This window comes from Chiroxiphia lanceolata, chromosome 7, assembly GCF_009829145.1.
Source record: "Chiroxiphia lanceolata isolate bChiLan1 chromosome 7, bChiLan1.pri, whole genome shotgun sequence".
Taxonomy (NCBI): domain Eukaryota; kingdom Metazoa; phylum Chordata; class Aves; order Passeriformes; family Pipridae; genus Chiroxiphia; species Chiroxiphia lanceolata.
In genome coordinates, this window is record NC_045643.1 from 38,869,521 (window position 1) to 38,888,688 (window position 19,168).

General features: G+C 46.0%; 1 protein-coding gene across 2 annotated transcripts in view; it reads left to right on the top strand.

Annotated features, from left to right (window-relative positions):
- Window positions 1-19,168, top strand: part of GALNT13 (polypeptide N-acetylgalactosaminyltransferase 13) — a 65,720-nt gene that overhangs the window by 32,273 nt on the left and 14,279 nt on the right. For both annotated transcript variants that reach the window (XM_032693362.1, XM_032693363.1), the window contains exons 8-9: window positions 6,681-6,798; window positions 13,395-13,575. In XM_032693362.1, coding sequence (XP_032549253.1) covers window positions 6,681-6,798; window positions 13,395-13,575 — 299 coding nt within the window. The remainder of the gene's footprint in view (window positions 1-6,680; window positions 6,799-13,394; window positions 13,576-19,168) is intronic.

A 19,168-nucleotide genomic window follows, 5' to 3' on the forward strand; every position in this document is an offset into this window, starting at 1 on the left:
CTCTCCCGAGATCCCGTTGGGGAGTTGTGGGGAGCGAAGGCCAAATTCTGCCCTGTCCTTAGTGCTGCAGCAGAGCTGAGAAAACCCATTTCATCTCCTCCTCCAATCTTTCTGCCTGCTCAGCTCCCTCCCTTAGTTTTCTGCAAACAGCCTTTTTATTCTGGTTTTTTAACCAAATAGCAGGTGTTTCTGAGCATTTTGGACGCTGAACCCCAACATTCAGCTGTGATGATTTTTGCACTTGAAGCTCTTGTTTTCTTGGGAAATAGAACTGATGACTGTACACCCTGAGTGAAAAATGATCTAAGAGCATTTTTTAATTGCCTTTTTTTTCCCCCCACCATCTTTAGCTGGGATTTTGGGGGATTCTCCCATCACAGGGGTGTTAATGAGCAGAGTGATGGTGGAGGGGTCAGGGGACCAAGTGCCACATGTGCCCATAGAACTGATGACTGTGCATCCTGAGTCAAAAATGATCTAAGAGCATTTTTTAATTGCTTTTTCTTTTTCCCCACCAGCTTTTAGCTGGGATTTTGGGGGATTCTCCCAGTCAGAGGGGTGTTAGTGAGCAGAGTGAGGGTGGAGGGGTCAGGGGACCAAGTGCCACATGTGCCCATAGGATTGATGACTGTGCACCCTGAGTCAGAGATGATGGAAGAGCCTGTCCTGACCTCTTCCATTTAATTGCTGGAACCACAGAGTGTAACAAAACCTCTTCCCAAATTCTAAATGAAGCTGAAAGGGAACAAATTGAATAAATTACTGGTGAGGGGTTATTTGCTCAGCTCTAACGGCTTCTGTGGCTTCAGGGGAAGTTCAAAAATAGATGAAATAAAGGTTTCCTGAGTGGATGTAGTGGTTTCTAACCTGTGGAAGGTGGGATGGAGTGGGCAGAATTCCAATGCTTCACATCCCTGGATTAGGGAGGGAGGAGGAGAGGCAGCTCAGGGGATGGTGTGTCCAGGTAGGGCAGGGATGGAGGGGCCAGAAAAAGCCTTTCACCATTAATTCTGCCAGAAAATGGCCAAAATCTGTCATTGCTTGTCCGTCAAATCCTGGAATGAGGGAAGGGCTGGATGTTTTAGGTTTTATTCCCAGGAAAAGCGAGGAGGGTTGCCAGGAAGTCCTTAATGGAGGGAGGGGGTGAAGCTATTTTGGAGTCAGGAGAACTGTTCTTCTCAGGATCTAAAATGTTCTCTCTGGGCTGTGAATTCAGGCAGCAGCTCCTTCATTAAAGCTCAGGTGTGGGTGGAAGTTGGGAGAGTTAATTAATTACCCTAACGAGCTGCAGAGCCTCTCTGTGCTCTGTCCATCCCAAGTCTCCCAGATATACAGACATTTTCCAGAGGAGGGAAGGGGAATTTCCAATGAGAAATTGGAAATTTCCCTTTGTCACAGGGAGTCACAGGGCGTTTCCAAAGAAAGGCAATTCCCAGTTCTTATTTCCTTCCCTTGGGATGGAGCAGGGCTCAAAGTTAACCCTGACTCAGACAAGTCGTCTACTCTGCAAATTGTTAAAATATAAAAATGGAGGGTTTTGTATTTCTTTTTTTTTTCCCCCCACACCAGCTTTTAGGTGGGATTTTGTGGGATTCTCCCCTCAGAGGGATGTTGGTGAGCAGAGTGAGGGGGTCAGGGGGCCAAGTGCCACATGTGCCATAATTGTCACTCACACAAGAGCTGTGGAGTGAAGAGGAGGCTCCTTGTGCTGGGTTAAGACCAAAGTGTTTGGGTTTAGTTTAGGCATTCCAGGCTCTTTGGTGTCAGAAGAATGCCAGAATCATGGGATCATTTAGGTTGGAAAAGGCCTCTTAAGACCATGGAGTCCAACCATCACCTCCACCGTGTTCACCAGCACATCAGGAGCTACCAGAAATTCCACATCCAAGGAGCTGAGTTCTACCCTCCAGCTGTGCCAGGGGTCAGGTTGGACATCAGGAGGAATTTCCTCATGGAAAGGGTGATCAGGCACTAGAAGGGCCTGCTCAGGGAGGTTTGGAGTGCCCAGCCCTGGAGGTGTCCCAGGAAGGCCTGGCCGTGGCACTCAGTGCTCTGGGCTGGGGGACAAGGGGGGCATCGGGCACAGGGGGGATCCATGGGCTGGGAGGGCTTTTCCAGCTTCAGTGATTCCATGATTCTGTGAAAAAAGACACATTTGAGCTCAGTTACAAATAGTTTTGGCAGCTGGATATTCAAAAAATAGGCGGGGTAAAATCACCACCAGCCTAAGCCAGGCCAAAAGTGTAGAAGCAAATTGGTGAGTTCATTTTTTTAATTCCATGTCGCTTTCCCTGTTCTCTCACATCATTTCAACCTCATGTTTTTATTCCTATTTTTCTCTGTAATCAGTGGAACAGGCAGAAAACACAAACCTCCTTGGGTGACCCTTGTGTGCATGTCTGTAACACCATTGCTGCCCTCAGACTCTGCTCTTTGGTAATTTAAAATCCCTGTGATCTGCACAGGTTTCACTCTAAAGAATTTAACTTCCATAATTACAGGGATAAATCCCTACCTTCGCTCTCTAGATTTAAAGTCATAACACCATTACACCAGGGGTTATTTTACATACAATTTATTATTTATGTGTGATTTGTATTGCTGCAGAGGTGTTTTTTTGGAAAAAAATGAGAGAAGCTTAGTGAGAAGAGCTGGCTGATGGGTCTGGACAGATCTGAGCCATCACATTCCCTAAATTAACTCATTGACCCCTATGGAATTAAGGGCAGAAGGTGCTGAACCTCTGGAAAAGGGTCCCTGACTCTTCCCAGTCCGTGGATCTGATCAGTGCTGGTGGATTTGCTGAGGGAGTTACAGGAGCTGATCCGTTCTCAGTCCTGTAGTGGAGTCAAACATCTTCTTGGGATCTCTGGATTTGCTGGGAAAGGTTAATGAATTCCATGACTCTGCCATTCAAAGCCCACAGCTCCTAGTCGTGCAGCACAGCAGGGAGGGAGCTTCTCACATTCCTCAGAAAAATGGGATTCTTTGCCTTATTTTTAGCTCAGGGAACATGGGGATCCACAGGTGCTGCTTGTGCTGCTCAGGGATACCTTGGACAGCTCCATTCTCCTCCAGGATCCGTTCCTGGATGCTATTCCTGCTCTTCACACACCCGTTTCTGCCACCTCTGCCCCTTGTTTCTCCTCCTGGTTCTTCACCCCTGGTCTCCTCCCTCACCCATCCATTGCTCAGGTCAGTTAATTAACACCACAGGGCAGGACCTTGCCCAAAAACAGTCTGAAATGGTACCTCCAGCCCAAGGAATCCCAGGTTTTGTGAGGGCAGGGAAAGCCTTTCCTGCTGGCAGATGTTCCGAGGTGATGGATGGGCATGGGCAGTGCCAGGGCTGGGGGCTGAGCAGGGCACTGGCAGCAGGTCAGGCCACCCCCACCCCTCAGTGCCCCCCACCCCGGGGGGTGAGGGGGTGGCAGTTGGTGCTGATCAGATTTTGGCATTTCTTGGGGGGTTTTTTGGAATGTACTTCCCAATTTTGTGTCATGTCCAGTAGTTGTGGCTGCCCCTGGATCCCTGGAAGTGTCCAAGGCCAGGCTGGAAGGGGCTTGGAGCAACCTGGGCTGGTGGAAGGTGTCCCTGCCCATGGACAGATGAGCTTTAAGGTTCCTCCCAACCCAGATCATTCCATGATTCCTTGATTCCTTACAATGCTCAGCAGCAGGATGACCATGGGGACCTTTCAGCTCCCGAGGTGTCTCTGCAAGGACTGAAACCAAACTGAGACCAAGGGCCACTCAGGAGAAACCCCTGAATTACAGGTTGTTCTGGAGGCAGAGCTGCTCAAGACAAACCTTTCATTCTCTGACACGTGTTTGGATCAGTTGGAACACGTTTTTTCCAGGTTTATTTGCAGGAATGAAATAGGAGCTGTGGCTTTGGGAGCACACATTCCCTGAGCCTTGGAGCGGTCAGGGGTTGATGCAGGAGTTTGTGCCTCACTCTGAAGGTCCAGCAGCCCCCAGGGACTCGTGGCAGTGGGTTTAGAGGTATTTTTTTTGTTTGGATAACAAAGACTATTCGCTGCTGTTTGGCTGCTCCTGAGGATTTTCTCTGTTTCCATGTAAATGCTGTAATTCCACTGTCACTGGAGCAACCTCCGCTTGGAAATGAGCAGACCTTGTCAAAAGGGATTATTTGAAGTGCAAAGCCCGTTTTTGCTGCTCAGGGAGCAAAACCTGGATGGTTGCCCTGGGCAGAGGTGGAGCTTGAAGCTGAGTCTTCCCGGGAATGGTCCAGTGGCTGCAGGAAGGTCTGGGAATTCCGGGAGTGGAGCGGCTGCTCCTCAGGCAGGGCTGGTTCAGCAGGCAGTGCTCACCGGGCTAAACCCAGCCCTGTTAAACCTTCCCTCCTCCTTTTTCCACTGGGAGACCCTTGTACAGTATTTGTACTCTGCAGAGCATCCTTTGCTTTGAGGGAACTCGTTTTCCTGCAGCAACAGAAACCTTGTCTGTGCTAAAGATCAGCTCCCAAACATCTCGTCTGACAAGGATTAAAAACATGAAGCGTTTCTGTGCTGGGCTTTTGCAGTCCCTGCTCAGCCCATTTTTATGGATATTTCCGTGCCTGCCCTTCAGTTTTTTGAGCTGAAGGCGCTCCAGGCAAGTATCAGAAATACTAAAATATAGATTTGTTCTGGAAAATCTTTTCTCGAGTATAAATTAGATACTGGGAGGAAAAATACAAGATTAAATATTAGGAGTGTATTAGAACCATAGAACATCCTGAGTTGGAAGGGACCCACAAGGACCATCAAGTCCAACTCCTGGTCCTGCACAGGACACCCCAAAAATCCCACCACGTGCCTGAGAGCATTGTTCAAATGCTCCTTGAAACTCTTGGTATTGTGTTTATTTTATTATTAATAATTACAACTTAATTATTGAACCTAGAGTTGATTGCAATTAGTCCTGCCTAGGTGATGCACAGCAGGGATTGAGACTGTGTAAAAGGTGTAAAACCCTTATTCCAAGATAAATAAATAGTGGTCTTGTTTATTAATAATGTTGTGACTGTTGGAGCCGTTTGAGTGGTGGATGCCCAGGATGGGATTCCTTGTGGGATGCAGGGTGAGGTGCTGTTGCCTGGAATTAGGGAGTATCCCATGGCAGGAGTGGGGTCCCTTGGATGTCTCTCTTGCCATCAGGGCATGCTGGGCTGGGCTGAGGCATCAGTGGGATGCAGCAAACCTGGGGTTTGTCTGGTGCAGGCCCAGGGGTGGGAGTCCTGTTGTCTGCACAAATGGGAAGCTGAGGCTGTATCCAAAATCAGCCTGGGTTCAGCTGGGGATCAGAGTTAACCTGAGCCCATCACTGGAGTGACTCCAGGAGGTAAAATAGCATTGAGAGGTGTGGAACTGAGGGGAAGCTGTAGGAACCCTCATTATTGCTGCTGCTCCTGCAGGGGCTGTGCTGGGATGGGCTGAGCTGGTGTCACATCACCCACCCCAAAATCCAGTGTCACCCACCCCAGAATCCAGTGTCACCCACCCCAGAATCCAGTGTCACCCACCCCAGAATCCAGTGTCACTCACCCCAGAATCCAGTGTCACCCACCCCAGAATCCAGTGTCACCCACTGGGCTGTTGGGTTTGAAGCTGAGGATGGAAACGTGGCTGATCCTTGATTCCTGAACAAGGATCCTTGATCCTTCCCTGAGAGGGTGGGGAGGCCCTGGCCCAGGTTGCCCAGAGAAGCTGTGGCTGCCCCTGGATCCCTGGAAGTGTCCAAGGCCAGATTGGAGCAAGCTGGGCTGGTGGAAGGTGTCCCTGCCCATGGCAGGGGATGAGCTTTAAGGTCCCTTCCAGCCCAAACCATTCCATGATTCCATGACACCTCAATGTGCCTGGAGATCCTCCCCACCAAATCCCACAGATTTCCCACAATTCCCTCAGAAATGCTGAGAGCTCAGCAAACAGGGCTGGGACAAATTTGGGCTGAACCTCCACCCTCTTTATCCGCACCCCCGAGTCCGTGTGTGGGTATTTTGTAGGAGAGCTGGGATTTGGGGGGGTGTTGTTCCCTCCCTCAGAGCTGTGCTCCTGCCAGCTGGGGTGGGCATTCCTCGTGTCATTTGGGAAAACAGGGAAGTAGGACACCCTCACACAAAGGGAGCTGCACTCCGGTGGATTTGCCGGTTGTAAGGATTTATAATCCTGTTAGGAGAGATTAGGCCTGGTAATTTTATGCACATTTAGTCTCCTCTGAGGCGAAGCCGAGGCATTAAACTCCTCACTGAGCATTCCAGATGGGATTGGAGCTGCTGCTCTGCACGCAGAGGGCCAGGATTCCACCCACTTCACCACCACAATGCTCCCAGATAATCCCTGGAAATGCAGTTTGACGGGTAGGGAACGACCCGGAGCTGTGGCGGGGACGGGGCTCCCGTGGATTTTGGGGGAGAGCACAGCAAGTACAGTCAAATTGTCCTTTTATTCCTCGTGGCTTCTGTTCCAGCTGTGTGCCTAGAAATGCTGCGTAGTGCAACTGGGAGGTAGTGAAATGTGCTGTAGTGTCGCTGCTCAATTCCACAGCGTCTCTCAAAAGGTATTTTTTCTTTTTTCTTTTCTTTTTCCCTTTTCTTTTTTTTTTTGTTTTGTTTTTGTTTTGTTTTGTTGTTTTCGTTTTTGTTTTTGTTTTTGTTTTTTTCTGTTTGTTTTCAACTAGGACCCCTACTATGGCTGGTGGCCTATTTTCTATTGACAGAAACTACTTTGAAGAGATAGGAACTTACGATGCAGGAATGGATATCTGGGGTGGCGAGAATCTTGAAATGTCTTTTAGGGTAATTGCTGTTTTCCTTCATTTTCTGTCCAAAACCCCACAGTTGTGCTGTACCAGTTCCTACCCCACGCTCAGGGCACTCTTAGGTGGCTTAATTTGAATTTCCAAGGATTTGGGAACCACCTCCCTGCAATGCTTCCACCCTTTTTACTGCATGAAATATTTTAATGCTCTTTGGGGGTTTTTCTGCTTTCAAAATTCTGTGTATTTTAGTAATTCCTCCTTACAAGGAACGAGGCTTCCTGTGAGCTGATGTTGATGACAAATATTGATGTAAATTTGTATACAAAGCAATATAAATATATGTTTCAACAGAAGTTTTGGAGGTTATGACACCGTGAACTTGCCAGTTCTGGCTGGGATTTTGGGGCTGTGTGAGGGAAATTCCCCATCCTGCAGAAAATCCCTGTGTTCCTGCTGGGACAGGTGTGTTCCCATGGCATGGATCACATCTCTGAGGGAAATCCATTTAATAACTGTCTTTTAGACAGAAAGGAAAGCTGGAAAATGGAGGCTTTGATGAGTGCTGGTTGGCAGGGATGTTGGAAATGGCTTTGAACTGCTCTGAGGGGGCACAATTTGCAGGAATTCCGGGCAATAACCCCCGGGATTCCTGTGTGGCACCCACAGCACGGCCTGGAGAGGCCCTTTGTCCCTTTTTTCTGTCTTTCCTGTTCAACCAGGACCATTTTCCACGACAGAAACCCCTTTGAAGGTTTTTATGAAAGAGGTATTTCTAGAGAGGACCAACTGAGAATTTAAAAGTGTTTTCAGGCCGTTTCTATCGACTTTATTCGTTGGCTTTGCAGTAAAATCGAAGGATTGAGTCACTTCTGCTGAGCCTGAGTGTTTGAAATGAGTAATTTCAACATTTTTGGGGTGTGTACACCCCTAAAATACTCCTTAGTTGTTTCCCACGTTTTAGAGCAGCTCCCTGGAGCACAGAGTGACTGGCACTGCTTTAAAGCATCAAAAATGTGCCTGTCCCAGATTAAATCAGTGTGTTCTTGCTGTTCCTTGGGATTCCTGGAAAGTTCCCTGGCATTTGAAGATGAGAATTGCTGATGCACATCAAGCCCTGGCAGAGGGAACCTCGAGGCCATTTGTTACTGCTGGAATTTGTGCCTTACAGAGGCTTTTGTGGGACAGATTTTGGGTCATTCCTATGGAAAGGGCCCTTTCTTGTCGGGGAAATCTAAAATACTTCACTCTCCTTTGGGAAGAACAGTGAGTTTTCATCCTAAAAAAGATAATCCCTAAAAAAACCCGACTCCAACACAAAGGGATAGACAAGGGGGTTTGTTAAGGATTTATACTGGAGAATATGGACATGGCAAGGGGGTGGAACAAGATGAGTTTTAAGGTCCCTTCCACTCCAAACCATTTTGGGATTCTGGGATTCCATAAATACCTGGTGTGACACAGAGCAGCCTGTGATCATTTATCCAGCTTCCAGCAAAGGGTATAGAAATGCCCTAAATGGGATATTCCTAATTCCTACTCTTGCTTTAATAATGTTCACATGTTTGGGGAAGCTTTTCCTGAGGAGCTGAGCACTTCAGTGGTGTTATTTTGTCTTCCCCTGGTGCTGTTCTGCTCTGGCTCTTGGCAGCTTGAATTCCATCCCATATTTCTCTCAGTAAGCCAGAGATGGGCTTAACTTCTATAAATTTAGTGAGAATGCCAGCATAAGATCTTCATTTCAGCTTTGAATTATAAATCTCGGTCCCAAATGCATGGAGGGACAAAGGCCAGCAATATCCGTGCTCTCCACAGAAATCCCAGGGGATAAAGGCAGGGCAGCAGCTCTGCCCTTGCTCTGAGAATCAGAATAGAAGAATATCATCAGAATAGAAGAATATCATCAGAATAGAAGAATATAAAACTATAATAAGAATATAATCAGAATATAAGAATATAATCAGAATATAAAATACTTTATAAGGCTGAGGGGAGGGCAGCAAGGAGAGGAGACACATGAATTTTGGGGCATGAATTTCGTATTAGAGAACATGATTTGTTTGTTTTCAGAAGATTTTCCCACTTAAATTTAAAGAACCATTGCCAACCTGGAATATGTGCGTGGCCTAAGAGAGGGCTTGGTGTTAAGAATAGAAATAAAATGAATAAAATGATGGATTTCCAGCCCTGGGATGTTGCCATGGGAGGGCCAGGGAACTTCCTGGTGCTGTTTCTTGGAATTATTTATTGGAATTAATTGTTCTGTTAAGGCCAGTCAAATATTCAGGTGCATTGAGTCCCACTGGGTCAAGGACAGAAAAGGGGTTTAAGACCCACCTCATGTGACACATCTGCAGGAAATTGGGAGCAGAGAGAGCCAAGGGTTTGGGGAGGTTCCTCCAGCTCCAAACCTGCCATTATCCAGCAGGATATCTCCAGAATATCTCATGGAAAACAGGAGACTCCACTGTGGTTTGGAAAATAATAGAGTTGAGCTGTCAGGATGTTCCTGGAGCTGTTTTTATTTGGGTGTTTATCATCAGATGGGAGGGGGGAGTTTTGATGTTGGTCCAGAGCCCCAAAACCCCCTGTTTTGGGAATCCCTGAATCCTCCAAAGTGCCTTTCCCTCCCTGGATCCTGTCCAGGGTTCCAGCCCCTGCACCATCCCATCCTCCAGCAGCAGTGACATTATCCCAAACAAATGCCATTATCCCAAACAAATGCCATTATCCCAAATATCAGCATTGAAAGCCTTTGCAGCCCTTTTAGGCCCCCAGAAATTTCGGGGAGGGCTCTGGAGCAGCATCCACGGGGTATAATTTGGTTATTTCTGGGCAAATCAATATTTTGTCTTTTTGCTGTGCTGCTGCTCGCTGCTGATTGCCCTGTAATGACTCCTTTATGGGATGTCTTTTAATAAAGGCAATTGGAAAAAAATAATAATAATAGTCCTGGCAGGAATCTCTTCCAACTCTAAGAGTCTGATTTAATAATGAAAACCTCATTTATTCTCAAGCCTTATTTTTATTTATAGAATTCCTTAAGCATTTTTAATTTTCTGTTGTATTCTCTAGATGTTTTTTTCCCAGTTGGAGAATGCCCTGAAAACTTGCTACTCAGAAAGGAGCTCATGTGGCTTTGGGAAAGGGTATTAAAAATAATCTCTGCACCAGGAAAAAAAAAAAGATTATTCTTTAGAATAATCCAAGTAGGCCAAAGCAGGGCTGGGGGAAGGAAATGTGTGCTCTGACAGGGGTAAGATGATGCTTATTTGGGATTTCTGACAGCTGTTGGAAGTGCAGAAGAGGACACAGAAATGGGGATTTCCTCAGGGTTGTGACAAGTTCTTCTTGGGCTCTGAAGTTTGTGTTTGACTGTTGTGGGAGTTCTTACAGGAACTGAGTAAGGGGCAGGGAGGTTTAAGTCTCTTGTATCTTAGTGTGGTCCCAATTAAAAATCTTTCTTGGTGGAAAAAACTGCTGGGCTGGAGCCCCTCTGCTCTGGAGCCAGGCTGGGAGAGCTGGGAATGTTCCCCTGGAGAAGAGAAGGCTCCAGGGAGAGCTGAGAGCCCCTTGCAGGGCCTAAAGGGGCTCCAGGAGAGCTGGAGAGGGACTGGGGACAAGGGATGGAGGGACAGGACAAGGGGGAATGTGTTTAAACTGGTTTAGATGGGATATTGGGAAGGAATTCCAGCGGTGAATCAGGATGAGACCCTGTCCAAGGTTGCCCAGAGAAGCTGTGGCTGCCCCTGGATCCCTGGAAGTGTCCAAGGCCAGGTTGGACGGGGCTTGGAGCAACCTGGGCTGGTGGAAGGTGTCCCTGCCCATGGCAGGGGTGGCACTGGATGGGATTTAAGGTTCCTTCCAGCCCAAACCATCCTGGAATTCTGTGGGTGCTTTCCCAGGGACAGCAGATCATCAACAGCAACCTCACCCTGCCCGTGTGGGAGGTCTCACCTCCACCTGCAGAATTCCAGGTGGAGCAGAGCATTGGAACACATGGAAATGAACAGTTTTATCCCAATCCCTCCTCTGGATTTTGGGTTGGGTCCCGGGGCCGGTTCATGCCTGGGAGGTTATTTTAGAAGTACAGCGTGACACTGGAATTAATTCTGCATGTTGGGGAGTGGAATTTGGGGACTATAAATCCCTAATCAGCTGGCAAGCTGATGGAAAAGCTCTCTGTGCTTTGCAGGATTCCTCAGCTGTGTGAGTGCATGAACTCATTGGAGGAGCAGAGTTTGCTCACAAATTGTACTTAAAATGTATTTGTGTGGTTGCATTTTTCCCTTTCTTTGGGCTGCATTAATTTTCTCTATGTCAGGGTCCTTAGGATTCCATAGGGAAAATATTCCAGATATACCAGTTCAGTTGGTTTCATTAGAGAGATTTTTGGTGTTAGGTTTTTGAGGGTATTTTTCTCCTGTTTATTACTTACACATCATGCATTCCAGAGCCTGTGTGTAGAACAGATCCCTGAAATCCCAGAGTCCTTCACCAGGATAGGAACTTGTGGAAAGCAGTCAGGATGTTCCTGGAGATGTTTTTATATCGGGGGTTTATCATCAAATGGGAGGGGGGAGTTTTGATGTTGGCCCAGATCCTCAAAACCCCTGTTTTGGGAATCCCCAAATCCTCCAAAGTGCTCCAAAGGGCCTTTCCCTCCCTGGATCCTGTCCAGGGTTCCACCCCCTGGACCATCCCATGTGCCAGCAGCAGTGCCATTATCCCAAACAAATGCCATTATCCCAAACATCAGCATTGAAAGGATTTGCAGCCCTTTTAGGCCCTTTTACATGGGAGCATCCAGGAAGGTTGATTTGTTCGGGTTTCTTAAATAATATTGAAAAAAGTCTATTTTAGAGGAAGAGGGTGCAGGTTCATTCCCACTCCTGTTCCAGCTGTCACAGGGAGCAGGTTGCACCCAGGGGAGCCAAAAACGGGCTTTCCAAGTGTCCAGGACCAGATATTTTTACAAATGGTGGCGTGGGAGGAATTTCCTGCCGGGGAGAGCAGCAGAACTGGTGGGGAAGTTGTGTGACCCCTTTCCTGAGCTGCCCAGTTCCTCCCAGTTGCTCTGTGTGGATTTTGGGTTTATTCCGGGCTCCCTTCGGGGCTGTTTGTGTTTTTTGGGATCCATCAGCCCGAGGTCCCCCCTGAGCAGCCAAACCCGGGGTGTTAAAAACAGGGATCCTGGGATGTTGTCCTTGCTGATCCCACAGAGCCACGTCACTCCTCATGCTAATGACATTAGGGGAAAGGAGGGAGCCCTAATTAAATCAAATCTGCATTAGGTTGCCCTGGTAACTCAGGGCTGTGGCAAGGAGCTCTAATTACAAGACTTCACCAGTGTTAATGTTCAAACCACCCAATGGCTCCTGAACTTGGTGGTTATCACCAGGAGGGGCCTGATAATAACGAATTAAATTATACACATATATATATATTTTATATATATAAAAATATGTGTGTATGTATAATATTTATAATATAAATATTGTATACAATGTAAACATCATGTATTTTATATATAATATATAGTATCTAACATATTATATATGATTTTGCATATTATGTTCTCATATGTAGTATGTGAAATATATGTATAATGTGTAACATAATATATATTATATATATAATGATATATAAAACATATAATATAATTATATGAACATTATATATAATTATACATAATATATAGTATAATTATATATTACATATAATTATATTATATATAAAAATATAATGAAATTATATATAGTATATATAATATATATTAATATATAATGTATATAGATATATAATATATATAAATATATATTTTTTATAAAATATACTATATATAACGTATTATATAAAAATATATATAATTTTTAATAAAATATATTATGTAAATATATATAATTTTATATAATATATAATGTATATAAATATATAATATATAAATATATATAATTTTTATAAAATATACTATATATAACGTATTATATAAAAATATATATCATTTTTTATAAAATATATATTATGTAAATATATATAATTTTATATAATATATAAACATATAATATAAAAATATTTAATTATATATATTATACATTCATATATTATGTATTATATATTTATATATTCTAATTATATATTATTATATATAATATAATTATAATTATATATAATTATACATTACTATATATAATATAATTATAATTATAAATATAATTATATATTATATTATATATTGTATATAATTATATGAATTACATATAATGATATATATAATATATATATCATTATATATATAAAATATATAAATATATATAAAATTTTTGTATCTGTAAAAGTTCTTCCCTGTTTCTTTAAACATGAAATCCCACAAAATCCATGCCCTTGCCCTTAGGGGCTGACCCCTTTCTCAGTGGGATGGGGTCAGAGAGCCAAGTGACCCCTTCCCACCAGCTCCCCCCTCGCAGTTCAAGTCTCCCCCATTTCACTGCCATCCAGAGCTGTATCCCCGAAGTTCCCATCAAACCTGCCCTTAAAATTCCCGGGGAGATCAGTGGGGGGCCACGTGCTGCCCTCGCTGTGGGTGCCCCCGTGCCAGGGGTCCCTCTGAGCTGGGGCTCTGCCGTCCCCCCGCAGGTCTGGCAGTGCGGGGGCTCCCTGGAGATCGTCACCTGCTCCCACGTGGGCCACGTGTTCCGCAAGGCCACCCCCTACACCTTCCCGGGGGGCACCGGCCACGTCATCAACAAGAACAACCGCAGGCTGGCCGAGGTCTGGATGGACGACTTCAAGGACTTCTTCTACATCATCTCCCCGGGTAGGGCAGCGTTCCCCCGGCATCATTCCCTCAGCGTTGTCCCCTCAGCGTTGTCCCCTCAGCGTTGTCCCCTCAGCGTTGTTCCCTCAGCGTTGTTCCCTCAGCATTGTCCCCTCAGCATTGTCCCCTCAGCGTTGTTCCCTCAGCATTGTCCCCTCAGCATTGTCCCCTCAGCGTTGTCCCCTCAGCGTTGTCCCCTCAGCGTTGTTCCCTCAGCGTTGTTCCCTCAGCATTGTCCCCTCAGCATTGTCCCCTCAGCGTTGTCCCCTCAGCGTTGTCCCCTCAGCATTGTCCCCTCAGCATTGTTCCCTCAGCATTGTTCCCTGGGTGTTCTGGTCTGGGGAGCTGGGAAGGGGAGGTGTGAGGGAGGTGTGGATGGGTCGTGGAGTCATGGAATGGTTTGGGTGGGAAAAGCCCTCTTAGATCGTCCAGTCCAACCATCCCCCAGCACTGCCAAGGCCACCAGTGACCCCTGTCCCCAGGTACCACGTCCACATGGATTTTAAATCCCTCCAGGGATGGGGACTCCACCTCTTCCAGGATTTGATGACCATTCCATGAGGAATTCTCCCAGTATCCAACGTGACCCTCCCCTGGCACAGCCTGAGGCCGTTCCCTCTCCTCCTGTCCCTTGTTCCCTGGGAGCAGAGCCTGACCCCCCCCCCCCGGCTCCCCCCTCCTGTCAGGGAGTTGCAGAGCCAGAAGGTCCCCCCTGAGCCTCCTTTTCTCCAGGCTGAGCCCCCCCAGCTCCCTCAGCCCCTTCCCAGCTCCGTTCCCTTCCCTGGACACGCTCCAGCCCCTCCGTGTCAAGCCCCTCTGTGTTCTGTTCCCAAGGAAAAACACCTTAAGGCCCCTCCTCTCCTGCAGTTCTCAGGGTTTTTTTGGAACATTATTCCCATAATGTTCATTTGCAGCCAAGCAGGGAAGGTCTCTGAACCCAGAATTTGACCAGGTTATCCCTAAAATCCCTGAGGGTCCCTGGGCAGGATGTCAGTGGCAGAGGCAGCAGAGATGCTCTGGGTCATGGAAAGCAGGAGCCCTTGGGTGCTCAGTCCTCTGTGCCAGGAATTCCCTTCAGGAATTCTCTTCCCTGCAGGTAGTGGAGGGCAGCCATGGAGCGTGGAAGTGATTGTTGCTGTTTTATTGTGTGCTCTGGGATAATTTCCCCGTTTTTCCATCTTTAAAGCTCCTTCCAATTGAAATTCTGCCGCAGTGGAGTCAGTTTAGATTTTCAGTGTCACCAAGAAGTAAATAATACCTGGGGGAGTTTTTGATTTCATCTCCTCTATTGCAGCTCAGCTCATTCCAGCTGCACTCCTGCTTTTTTTCCACGAGCTGCTTTGGGGCTTGGATTTTTCCAGGGGTTCAGGACATCTCAGTCAGTGCTCAGGTGCCAGGATTTAATCCCAGGCTGGGAATCACTCTGGGTTTGTGCTCCTCTTATCCTACGTGTCCCGTGGCTGCTCAGAAAACATTCTGGATCCATCCTGGAAAATCCTTAGGAAGGGAAAAAAAAATTAGAGCACCATAAAAATAACTCTGCACATCTTAAGTGCCCTGTTAGTGGTGTAAAAAAGGTATTTATGTGTCTACACCTTAGATATACATTAAATATAGAGCTGAAGAGGGACTTGGGACAGGGGCCTGCTCTTTCTGTGAAGAAAAACCACCATTCCCTTCTGAAACGAGCCCAAATCAGCTGAAATTTGGTGCTTCTGAACATGTCCTCTCATCTTTAGTCACACATTCCCACGTTTGCCCAAGGTTTTGGTACAAAATTCCAACAGAGAACCCCTGGACATGATTTCATTGAAAGAAAAGGGTGAAATCAGGTCAGTAAGAGTGGTGTTGGCAGGACAAGGTTTGTGGAATTCAAAATTTCCTGCCCGTGGCACAGGAAAAAGCTTTGGTATAGGTGGTCTTGGTATTTTCTGCTCTCTTTTGAAGTTATTTATTAATATGCTGTATTAATTGAGACATAAAACGAGATAATGATGTTGCCCAGGATTAAGAAGCAAAGGGAGGAGAAAAGATTTCGGAAACAAAATTACCATTTTAACTGAAAACTCTCCATAAAAATGCACAGGAAATAGTAGATTTTTTTTTTAAATAGGTCATTCCTAAAGATCAGAAATTGTTCCCAATATTTTTAATCTGCTTTTTTATCCTTTTCCCTTCATTTATTAATCAAAAAAAGGGGAGATCTCTGCATAATTCTGCTTGAGAACAAAGCAAGTTGCATGTCAGTAATTAGGTCTCTGAAGCTGTTATCCATCAGCACAGACTCATCTTCCCACTCCTCCCCTGGGACCTGATTAATTGGATTCCTCAGTTGATATCCCAGGAGAGAGAGGAGCCAATGGTTCTTCCCAGTGAAGGGCATTAAATATCTCTCTCAGCATAATTAGGGTGCACACCCAATAATTGTATTCCAAATTAAAATCTGATCAATAGAGTTGCTTGTGGAAACAGAACAATGCTGAAGAAGAGCCCATCTGAAACTTTTGGGGGTCTTGCACGTATTTTAAGCTGGTGCCTTCCCTTATCCTTGTGTGTGGGTAAGAAAAACCTCTTTATTTCTGGGAGCCTTGAATGTGGCCATGGATGTGTTGCCTGTTTGTTGCCACGTGCTGAGATGAGTCAGGAACTAGAATTTTTAAGAAATCCAACCTAGATTGACAAAAAAAAGGGGAAAAAAATCCCCACATATCCCTGCAGTGCTGAGAAACACTTGTCTGTTTGGTTTAGTGTAACACTGCACTGACAGGGAGCTTTGGGTTTTCCTGGGAGCCTGGCTCAGAGCTGCAGCTCCAACCACGAGCCAAATAATTCAGGAGGGCTTAAAAAAACCCCTCAGAAATGCTGGATACACTCAAATGGGATTAAAGGAGGAAAGAAAGGCAATGGAGGAATTTGCTCTGTAAAACAGGAGCTGCTGTGTGGCCCTGTCCCAGCTGGAGTCGGTGATTGGAGCCACCTTTGGGATGAGATTAAAATGGTCCTGGGAGGTGGGAATGGGAGGGATTTCCCTCCTAAATCAGGACAACTGGTTGCAATTGTCTGACTGCAAAAAGGGTTTTTTCCCTGCCTGCTTGGGAAGTCCCCATGCCCAGAGGGGAGTGGAAATCCCAACATCAGAGCCACTAAAGAACATATTCCTTTATTCTCTCTCCTTCCCCCCATACCAGGCTGTTATTGGCACCTCTAGCAAGGAGTTCATTTCTGTCATTAACAGCAGTTAATCTGTGTAATTAGCAGTCAGCCTGCCATTGATTTGACTTTAGGTCATCAAATGATCAGTGGAAATGATGGTGATCCACAGCCCAGGGTCACATTCCAGGTGCTTCTTTGCTCTTATCCCAACTTTCCACGGAGCTGCTCCAGGGCTGGAGCCCCTCTGCTCTGGAGCCAGGCTGGGAGAGCTGGGGGGGTTCTCCTGGACAAGAGAAGGCTCCAGGGAGAGCTGAGAGCCCCTTGCAGGGCCTAAAGGGGCTCCAGGAGAGCTGGAGAGGGACTGGGGACAAGGCATGGAGGGACAGGACATAGGGAATGGCTTCCCACTGCCAGAGGGCAGGGAGAGATGGGATATTGGGAAGGAATTGCTGGCTGGGAGGGTGGGGAGGCCCTGGCCCAGGTTGGGCAGAGAAGCTGTGGCTGCCCCTGGATCCCTGGAAGTGTCCAAGGCCAGGTTGGATGGGGCTTGGAGCAACCTGGGCTGGTGGAAGGTGTCCCTGCTCGTGGCAGGGGGTGGGATGGATGGGCTTTAAGATCCCTTTCAGCCCAACCCATTCCTTGATTAACTCCCTGCCTTAAAGGGGACTCCTTGGATCAGGAGCTGGTGATCCAGGTGTTCAGAGCTGAACTCCAGCCAGATGTGCACAGGGTGACTTCTCTGGTCATGTTTTCCCTTTGAATCCACTGAAAATCCCCTCAGTACAACAATCACTTTCTCCCAGGCTTTTCCAGCCCCTGGACTGTGGCAAACCTCTCATATGGATTAAGTTTTCTGAGTGTTACTCGTAGATAAATAAAACTATTCTCAGTTCTTCTGTTTCATTCCAGATGATTTTTTTTCCTCCATCTTTACCAACATGAATTAACATCTCCTTGCTCAGCAGTGGCACATTTTGCCAAATTTGGAGCTGTGCCCTTGTCTGCCCGTTTTCAGGATATGCCTATTGGGGGAGGAAAAAAAAATCAGGTGTAATAGAAGCCAGCAACCATTTAATTTGTGCTGCAAACACATCTGCTGCTCCCTGGAAACAATCTGCTGCCTCCCTGAGATATTTTAAATCTGTTCTTCCTGCAGCTTCCCCTGGTGTTTCATTCCTTTGTTGCACCCAAGGACGTTTTCCTTGCATTTCCTTATTTAAGTGGGAGCAGACTTGAGTCATTCCTTATTTTTATGTTTCCTGTGAGTCCCATCGATTATTCAGCAAGTGGGGACAATAAATAGGGATTGATTTATAATGACCTGGCTTTAAATGGAGCAGGAGGGAACAGAGAGGGTTGCTGGGATCCATATAGATGAGGTCCTTGCTTGGAGACAGAGCAGGGGGGGTGTGCAAGTTGGTGTAAGATGAGGAGAATATATATAGATATATATAGATAAATATATAAATATTTATTGATATAATATAGATATATAGATAAATATATAAATAAATATTATAGATAGCTAGATAGATATAGATATATATAAATATATATAGATAAATATATAAAATAAAGGAGCTTTGGGATCAAGGGAATGTGAGTTTAGGAAAGAAAGGGAAGACACTTGGAAGGGAAAGGGGGCTGATGCCCAGTGCCAAACCCCCCAAAATCTCCCCATCTCGACCTCTGTTAGAACGGAAAACCAGAATTTATTTTGCTGGAGTTTGTTTAATTGCAGAAATTGAAGTGTGAAGTTGAGTGGCATTGAGTGGGAAAAGGTTTGTTGCTTTTTCTACCCGGGAATTTCAGGGCTGAAGCAAAGGTGGGAATGGAAATCCCTGGGAGGATTGGGAAGTGAAACAGAAATGAGGTGTTGGTTGAATCCCAGGGGTGTTTTCCGTGAGAGCTGGTGGTTCTGGGCTGGTTTGGAACAGGAACCTTTGGGTCCTTTTGGGGTGAATAAAGAAGGACACACAAAGCAAGGGGACAGCCCTGAGGTGTTGCCACTCCATGGGAGCCCAGGTTTGGTGCTGAGGGGGTTCAGTTCATGTAAATTAAATCAGTGACTGTGTAATTGCCATTGGGAAAACTAAAATATTAACTAAGAGCTGACCTTTAGATGCTTTTTTCCCCCTAAACAGTCCAGTGGAACTCTGGGATCAATCCCCTTGCTGGCAGAGCAGCTGATAAATTACCTCTGTTTCTTTGGGGGGAAAAGTATAAAAATCCTGGAATCCTTTGAGACTTGGACAAAACCTCCCCAAACCTCTCCCTGCTCAGAAGATGCCCTGGGAGCTGCAGATTCCACTCCTGTTCAGCACCTCCAGCAGCTCTGCTACAGGACAGCACCTGGATTTCACCTGGATTTGATTTCCCTTCGCTCCTCCACCACCCCAGAAGTCCTTGTGATTTAATTTCTCTCTCTGAGTTATGCTTG